Source organism: Notolepis coatsorum (genome assembly GCF_963971535.1).
Source record: "Notolepis coatsorum genome assembly, chromosome: 15".
Taxonomy (NCBI): domain Eukaryota; kingdom Metazoa; phylum Chordata; class Actinopteri; order Aulopiformes; family Paralepididae; genus Notolepis; species Notolepis coatsorum.
Genome location: NC_140179.1, coordinates 71,973,239 through 71,982,507, shown reverse-complemented (window position 1 = coordinate 71,982,507; position 9,269 = coordinate 71,973,239). Strand labels below are relative to the sequence as shown.

The following is a 9,269-nucleotide window of genomic DNA, read 5'->3' as shown; positions in this document are numbered from 1 at the left end:
GTGTGTGTGTGTGTGTGTGTGTGTGTGTGTGTGTGTGTGTGTGTGTGTGTGTGTGTGTGTGTGTGTGTGTGTGTTCGGGACCAATCCCACTTCACTTCCCTTCCTCTGGCTCTACCGCCTGGCAGGTATTACCTTAAAGAGATTAAGTAAGGTATTACTTACCTTAAAGAGATTAAGTAAGGTATTACTTACCTTAAAGAGATTAATAAGGTATTACTTACCTTAAAGAGATATTTCACTTTAGTTTCACTAGTTTCCTCGGTCTTACCTCCACACCTCCAGGAACGGTGCTGTTGACTGAAGACGCCTTGAGGTTCTACTAAAGTGAAATGTCCCTTTAAGCAGTAACTATCTCATCACGAACAAGGATGTATCTTATTTGTTTTAGGACAGAGGAGGCGATGGTTCAGTGGGCAAGGCGCTCACCACGAATGCTGGAGACGCTGGGTTCGCCTGTTCGAGCCCAGCGCTCCACATTGCTTTCAGTTTAGCTGGTCGTCCGTACTAATACACATTGGCAGTATTAGGGGGTGGGAAACTGATGGGTGGGGATCGGGCATTGTGGACAGCGACTCCTACAGGTCGGTTGGTGCGTCTGCGCAGTAGAATCAGGAAGCAATTGGGGCGGCGCCCCTCCAAAGCGCAGACCCCTGACGCTGAAAGATCGCGCAGCGCAGGTGAAACGATGCGACTGCTGTTACCTCGAGTATCGGAGGGGACTCGTGCTATGTATGACTTAGTCCACATTGCAGCCGGCTTGTGGGAGGCAAGAAACAGCATTCGAGACAGGGGAGGGTTGGATTGGACGATACGAAATTGGGATGGAAAAATAGAAAATGGGAGAAAAAGTGTATAAAAAAAGGACAGAGGAGGTGATTGTCTTGTGATTATACGGAAAGAGTTCATAAATGTGCCCTTTTTCCCCCACGGCTGAGCGATATCGACGCCATCGAGGTCAGAGGTCAGAGTTGAGACGGGGGGGGGGGGGGTACTGTGGTTATATACATGCAGTGGAAACACTGGTGTCTGTGAGAGCGTGTGTGTGTGTAATGGGATGTGTATGAAATATGAAGCTACAATGAATCCATGGGAAATGCAGTTGTACATTATTACTACAGTATTGAACTGAAAGATCCTCCAGTTAGAACCCCCCCCCCTTGTCTCTATTCTTATTTTTTTGTATCATTTTCTTTGTAGTATAATAGACCCAGGTCAGTGTCCAAGCAGATTGGTTATAGTCCAGAGATCAGTCTTTGGGCCTTGCCACCTGAGCAACACAAAGCATCTCTCTCTCCTTTACTCACCTTTGCAACTTTCATTCAAAGTTGAATCCTCAATGTCTAAATTATGGTCAAAGACTTGACATAAGTGGAGACAACAGAGCACATATGAGTTGCTTAAAGCAATCAATAACTTATAGGCTGAGCAATAGAGAAGTGGGCACCGACCACTGCAACACTTCCGGTATTCTGAAATCCCCTTAACAATTGTATGTATTGAGCTGTACTGTACTGTACCCATTCTGCAATCTGTTAATAAACTTTTCAATCAATCAATCAATCAATCAATCAATCAATCAATCAATCAGAGAGAGTGGGGCGAGAAAATTAATGTCGATGATTAAGTGGTTGTAGCTACGGCTGTGGGGGTGCTGGAGACATGATCCAATAGACTTTTATACACATGAGTCTCGTGAACACGGAAAGAACAATCGCAAGTCGATCAGCACTTTCTCGGACAAGCTATAGTCACTTCTTTCGCACCTACTCCCGAACTACGCATGCACAGATTGATGAACCTAGATCTCTGGACAATCCAGAGAGACTCCGTGGGCAATCTGAACATGCAGAGTTTGAGATTAGGTGCAGAATAAGGAGGAGATTGGCGAAAACGAGGTCACATACAATAGTCTCCAGATGTGCCTCAGAGCACCGGGGTTAGGGCTGGGCGATTCTTGCTCAAATGTGAATCACAATTTTTCTCTCTGAGAATTAATTTATTGCACTTTCTTAAACAGACAACATAACATACCAAAGTGCTTGACTTAACCTCTTCCACCCGTGGAATATTTTCTGAAAATCCGCCTAAAATATATACCTAGGTAAATGGAATATTGCTCCACTTCTACAAGGCCCATTTGCATATTCTTGGGGACATATATGGACCTCAGGGAATGTATTCACAGTGTCAGAAATATTGTGTCTATTACTAGGCTTGCTTAAATTGTGATGAAACAAAGGAGAATATGAATTATGATTTTTCTTTGCATCTTTGACAGTGAATAACACCATGCTAATAATGACCAAACATTAACACATTGACTGCCACGCTTCTATCCATCAATGTATGATCACTGCCACCAGTCTAAGCCTATGGAGATGTTCACCTTCTTTGCAGGGCTATAACTTTTTAAATAGTATTGCTAAATTGCCATTACTATGGCCCATTCAACATCGATTATCGATCGTTCAGGATGTAGGAACTTTGAAGGCGTTTTCCCAAAAATGAGTTTTAAAAGTCACATACACCAAACCTTCCAGTTCTATTCATATCTGTGTTCTGAAGGTATTTGCAGAGGGGTTTGTTGATATCGCATTCATAACCTGCTCCAATATGTCAACAAAATGAAGCTATAATTTTGAAAATGGCTTTATCCACTGTTCAGATTTCTGTCCTGGAATTATATGCAAATTAGTGCATATTTATGTAGATCAGGCCTCATTTGCATATTTGAACATACAATTGTAATACAAAAAAAGTATTGTCTTAATATAAGTAGTCAACTGGGGAAGTTTCATTGTGATATATATATTAGTTCACCTGCAGTGTCTCCCCTTAAGTTCAGTTCAGTCTTAGACCAGTCCTCTGGTAAGGATGTGAGAACTACAACACTCTAAACCTGAGTGACAGTGTAATTGAATGACCTTCGTCCAGCTTCAGAATACATTAGGAGATTGTTTTTAGTTCATGCAACAGTTCCAAAAATGAGTATGACACTCACACAAACAATCAGGTTAATTAATGCGACCCCCAATGAAGAGTCCTCTGATCAAAACCAAGACTCTGGAACCACAGTTTTTTAATTTTTTATTTCTTTCTCTCTCTTTAATCTAGTTTGTTTTCAGTTATTTTTGAGCTATGTATTGCTTTGATTTTTATTGTTATTTCTTTTTCTCTTTTTCCTTTGGTGAAGTCTCGCTGGGCGTGTCTCTCTTCAGTCTCCTGTGCGGTCCAGGCACCCCATCTCTGCCCAAGAAGAGGACGCGCAGAGGACCGCTGTTGAGTGCTGGCACAGCTATTCTACTGAACCGGGGTTCTGCTCTGCAGTTACAGCTATGACACTGGACAGTTCTCCGTGACCATCAGCCGAGACAAAGATCTGTGAGACGGTTTCCAGCAGGCCTGTTTCATGAGGGCCACAACCAAGGGCCTGAGTGGGGGAGCCGACTACAGCTGATTACGGGGAGACAAGCGGACCCAGCTAATCTACTGAACCAGAGCTCCACTCTGCAGCTACAGCATGAGGGCCACAACCAAGGGCCTGAGTGGGGGGACCGACTACAGCTGGTTTCTGAGAAAGTAAGCTGTCCCAATCTGCTCCAGAACTGGGGGGCAGAGGGCCTATCGGCTAGTGAACGCTGGGGCGCTAGGACCATCGACCGACAGCTGACTCCAGTCTGATAGGATCAGTGGTCCTGAGATAAAGATCTTAGTGACAGTCTCCAGCAGGTCTAAGCCATTCACCGGACAGGATCATCGGGACCGAGCCACGGCATACATGGACTGCAGGGGAGGGTGCTTGGACCATCGGCCGGGGGAAGGAGGAGAGACCGTTCCGGGATTCGTCACGGATAATAAATGAGGCAAGTTTGGACCACAATACATACAGATATTACAGTATCATCCTAAGAGATATTAGGTAATGATGTAATGAACTTGATTCAGTTGGAGATGTTTTTGAATATGCTGTACATTGCAATGGTAACCAGTTATGTTTCATTCTTTGTGAAGAGTCTGCAAATTGTAGTTTTGTTTTGTTTTGGCTATCTCCCGGCCTCTGAGGGAATGCAGTCACGTGTTCTTGCTGTTATTCTGTTTTCGCTAAGAGTTTTTTGTGAGAATGTTTTTGTTTTGTATAAGGGGAAATTATCTTTTTGGCGAGATACTCTCCTGGTTTTTTTGTGATTTCTATTTTTTTCAGCTTGGTGGTGGGAGTAGTATGGCCTTGAGCGCCCAGAGCCTGGACACTGTGTTGTGAAATCCCGACCATCCAGACAGGGGTTTTGCTGGAGACCACCTGTTTACCTGTCATCCGTCATCATTCATTGATGTGTGGATTTCGTTCTCCCTCTAGTGACTGTTTTTAGATAATAAAAATAGTTTTTGCTGAGTTATTATAATCTGTGTTATTTTTGGTTTGATAATATTTTTTGTTGTCTTTATGAAGTGATAATGATTGTGATTAATATTATCAAGAGGAGGGAACTGTCGTGGAATATATTATCATGTCATTATGGATCTGTGTTGTTTTATCATTTTACAGACTGTTACACTGAGATCAGCGTAATGTGTGTGTGTCTCTTTAAAAGACACACACAATAGTCGTCTGTCCTCCCCGGCCAGCAAAAACAATGTTGTTATTAACTCCTGTAGATGGGAGCCATTTCTGTTGACTTTCAGAATATCCTTGTGTATTAAACTATGTTTTGCCATATAGGCCATAAGCCACATAGACAGTTACAATGAGTATTCTATTATAAAGGCCCAGACTATAGGTCACGGGATTGTGTTTCTTCAGAGCCATAACCCAAGGTTATGGGAACTGTTAGACGGAGCTGTTTTCCTTCCAGGCTATAGCCATAACATAGTCGTATTATTAATTTCTCTAACCAGCCATTTTGTTTTCTTCTACGTCATGTCATGTATTTAATTGTATGTCTGACCAAGGCTCGGGGTCAGTCTTCGGCCAGACGCTAGTGGGTTAACATATACTGTCTCTGGCTGTTGACTGTCCTTTCATACGTGGCCACGTTGAAATAAACGTTCTTGTTATTGTTAATAAACTTTTCTATTATTAATAATGACTCAGAATGATTTGTAAACGGCTCATCGTTTAGTCCATAGAGATTTCCCATTACAGAACCTTTATATAAATATAGTGTCTAGCGTCTCGTATTAAACTATTACTACATCAATGTTATCAAAGCTTGTTTGATGCCGTTTTTGGTGTCCGAGTTATAACAAAGTTATTCAACGAAGATAAAAAAAAAAGATGAATAAAGTTATCCTCCACGTTGTGGTTTCCTCATGTACGCTTCGGCCTCTTCAGGCGAATGGAGACAGACCCTTTTTCCACTTTCATCCATGATGGAAAGATTCGCTGGGTAGCGTAGGGTAGGACGGAGATTTTTCTCAAAGAGCTGAGACATCACAACCTTGTAACAGGCTCATAGGGTTATAGCCTCCCGGCACATATCCTCGTAGAAAAACACTTGTTTCCCGTTGTGTAGCAGTTTTCCCCACTTCTTTCGTGCCTCCCTGATAATCGTATCTCTTATTCCAGTTTTACGCATGCTAGCAATAATCACCCTCGCTTTATTGCTGTTGTTATCTCGGGTGCCAATTCTGTAGCGTTGATCCACTGTCTGCGTTGTAGAGAGGATATCTGGGCCTAGAATTTCAGCTAACACTGTCGCGAACGAGTCGTCTGTGCAGTCGACTGATTCATCCAATCCCACTATACGGATATTAAATCTACGGGAGTGAAGTTCGATTTCGAACAACCTATCCGTTGTCTTCTCGTTGTTGTCAAATATCTTATGCAAAAGTTTCTCGTCAGCCTATTCCATCTTCTCCGTTAGTTTTGCGATACCGTCATGTAGAGCCTTATCGCCCTCAGCAAATTTTAGTGTGTGTTCGACCAAGGTGGTTTCAACTACAATAATGCGTGCGGTCTGTACTGCAGCCGCTGCTTTAAAATCTTCGAATTTGGCTTCGATAGATTCTTTGAAAGCGTCCGCCTTAACGTCAGCCTTATCAACCTTGACGTCCACCTTATCGTCAAGCTTATCAACCTTGTCGGTTAAGATCTTTATCAGCTTAGCCAGAGACTCGAAATCGGATGATGTATACTCCATATCTGTATCGGGTGAGGTGGCGGGAGCGGTGGAAGAGATGACATTATCAGTTTTCTTCTCGAGTTCGCCTGCCCGTACCCGCACGGAGCGCGTCTCCACAGGCGAAGTCTCTACCGTTAGATTGTCTGCTCCGCGTTTCTTTCCAGGGTCTTTCTTTGATGCCATCTTGATTCTTTCTGTCGATATAGTTAGTAGAAGATCTTAGTTAATATATACGTCGAGGTTTAAACACATTGGTGTTGTAAAAAGTGGATTTTTAAGCAAAATTAAAGTTAACGGGAGCGGAGCTCTGGCCGACGTGACTTCTACATGCTGAAGTCAAACTGGAAGTCCTGAAATTAATAATTTTATTTGGTTTCGCTCTTTTCTTTTCTTTTGTTTCAGCTGGTAGGCACATACAGCTGCCGGAGGGGGACGAAGGCGCTGGCCGATGGCCTTATTCGCCAATATAATAGACGTCTCTGCCTACAATGCCCTGGTCCTCTGGTTGGAGGTACAGTACTGTTTATCTGTATGTCATAAATGTCATGATGTATTGAAAATGGGGGACCCTGATGTAAACAAGACGAAAGTCTTTCTCTGGTCTGCATCCCCTTAACAATTGTGTGTATTGAGCCGTACTGTATTGTACCCATTCTGCAATCTGTTAATAACATTTTCAATCAATTTCAATCAATCAGGTTGAGCCAGAGTGGAACAGAGGCAAGACGTTCCGGAGGCGGCTGTTGTGTCCCCACACATGGCCCACAGACCACAACTGTTCTAGAATGTCTATTATGACATCATACGGTAACATCACAGATGTTCTAGAGTGTTCTATTATGACATCATACTGTGACATCACAAATGTTCTGATGTCCTAGAATGATGTCATGGTGGAACATTCTAGAACATTTGTGATATATATATATACGCTGATCAGTCCTGTTCAGACGATTGAAGAAGAGCAGAGAAGAAGGAGACAGAGACGATAGTAATGTAGTTTGAAGATGAGAAGAAGAAGAAGAGTGTAAACTAGATTGTAGTTAGGCAGCAATACGCCGAAAGGTGTCTAGACTGCCGGAAATTCACAAGAAGAAGAAGAAGTCCTGTTCAGAGGGATAGACTAAACAACACATAGACTGAAGCCTGCATTTCTCAAACAAGAAGCCTTGGTTTAGCTGTGGAAAGAGTGACTTCTACTGGTACATTGCAACCCAGAGGAAGAGACTGGAGTGTATGACATGGCAAGTAGAGGCGGAGCTACACGGCCCAATGGGCCGAACGCAGGCAACAAGATCTGCCAGTTCAAACTAGTGCTGTTAGGAGAGTCTGCTGTGGGGAAGTCCAGTCTTGTACTCCGCTTCGTCAAGGGCCAGTTTCATGAATTCCAGGAGAGCACAATGGGAGCGGCCTTTTTCACTCAGACAGTATGTTTGGACGACACAACAGTCAAGTTTGAGATCTGGGACACAGCTGGTCAGGAGCGCTACCAGAGTCTGGCCCCCATGTACTACAGAGGTGCCGAGGCGGCCATTGTCGTCTACGACATCACAAATGAGGAGTCATTTGTACTGGCGAAGAACTGGGTTAAGGAGCTTCAGAGAAAAGCCAGTCCAAATATTGTAATAGCGCTGGCTGGGAACAAGGCTGACCTCGCAAACAAGAGAGCATTGGACTTTCAGGATGCACAATCCTATGCAAATGATAACAGCTTGCTTTTTATGGAAACATCAGCAAATACTTCTATGAACGTGAATGAGATATTCATGGCTATTGCAAAGAAGCTTCCTAAGAATGAGCCCCAAGCTGCCGGAGCCAACAGTGGGCGGAACAGGGGAGTGGACCTGACAGAATCAGCCCAGCCCACCAGCCGCACCTGCTGCAGTAACTAACCCTGTATCCCGGTCCAACTCTCACAAATCAAATCAAATCAAATGTATTTGTGTAAGAGCCAAAGCTATATATATTTTGGTTATTGTATTATATGAATGTTTAAAATTGATTGGATTTAGATAAAGTCATTGAACCGTCGTATTTGTCATAATAGGGCATTCTGGAACCTAGAACCTTCTAGAACGTTGTGGTGCTGTCATAATAGATCTTTCTCGAACATAAAACAGTCCGGAACGTGTGGGGCGAGGTCATAGTAGACATGCTAGAACGTAAAACATTCTGGAACCACCATATGACGTCATGATAGAAGGTTATGGCACCTTTGTGATGTCACCGTATGAGGTCATAACCGAACATTCGAGAACATTTGGGTCTCTATATAAGCAGACGTTTCCTCAGAACGGCAGTTGCATCTTCGACCAGACTGGACGGGACCGAAAGGATGGACTCAACAATGAACTGAAGCCAGAAGCCAGCAAGTAGATTTACGGCTGGCACACTACGAAGGAATTTTCCTGGGTGGAGTCGGCGGTGAATTTGGAGACTGGGAAAATACAGTTTTCTTACCTTGTAGTAGTATGTGTATGAGTGACAGGAATATTTGTGTCACCTCACAACGCTTTGTGCCAGATCTCTACATTTTCATTTTTCAGATTATTCCAGATTGCTAAAGTACAGAATCTAAGCTTTCAAATGATGTGTCATATGTTGAAATCGGAGAATTTTTTGAACACGATGTGCTCACTTATAACTTGTAAACCTGGTTGTGTTCTACAATACTTAAGGTGGTGAAAGGCCTCTCAAAGGAAGGCCACTTTTCACACTTCAGACAGAGTGAGCTGGGGCGTCAACAAAAACCCCTCCAGCAACGCCCATCTCCTGCATAGCATTAACATAATTAAGTGCTGCCATGAGAGTTCTCTCTCCTCAGGACCCCTGTCTCCCCAGGACCCCCTATCTGGACTGTATAGGACTGTGAAGCTATGTACCCCCCCCCCCCATGCTGCTTTGACACCAGAATGTCCCCAAGGGGATTAATAAATGATCATCTTATCTTAGTAGGTAACATCACAATAAAAAATATATAATAAACAATTTTAAGAAGATAAAATAAAAGTTAATTTCTACAGATTGTATGGATGCAGGGTCCATGTGTGTGTGTGTGTGTGTGGTGTGTGTGTAATAACAACAAGTTAATAATCTCAGCACTGTATCTGTATCTCTGTGTGTGTGTTGGGTCTTGAGGGGGTTGATTGA

The 9,269-nt window shown here is 43.2% G+C and overlaps 2 protein-coding genes across 2 annotated transcripts in view; both read left to right on the top strand.

Moving 5' to 3' along the window:
- LOC311242086 (zinc-binding protein A33-like) overlaps positions 1–3,359 on the top strand; it is a gene marked incomplete at both ends in the record, with an annotated part of 10,446 nt that extends 7,087 nt beyond the window's left edge. The window contains one exon of the mRNA XM_084331037.1: positions 3,219–3,359. Within this exon, the coding sequence (XP_084187163.1) occupies positions 3,219–3,359 (141 nt within the window). The remainder of the gene's footprint in view (positions 1–3,218) is intronic.
- A 4,001-nt stretch (positions 3,360–7,360) lies between these two features.
- Positions 7,361–8,011, top strand: LOC311241827 (ras-related protein Rab-5A-like; the record flags this gene model as incomplete). The annotated part of the gene is made up of 1 exon (XM_084330747.1): positions 7,361–8,011. One exon carries the CDS (start codon positions 7,361–7,363, stop codon positions 8,009–8,011), a length of 651 nt encoding a protein of 216 aa, XP_084186873.1.
- Positions 8,012–9,269: the final 1,258 nt, after the last annotated feature.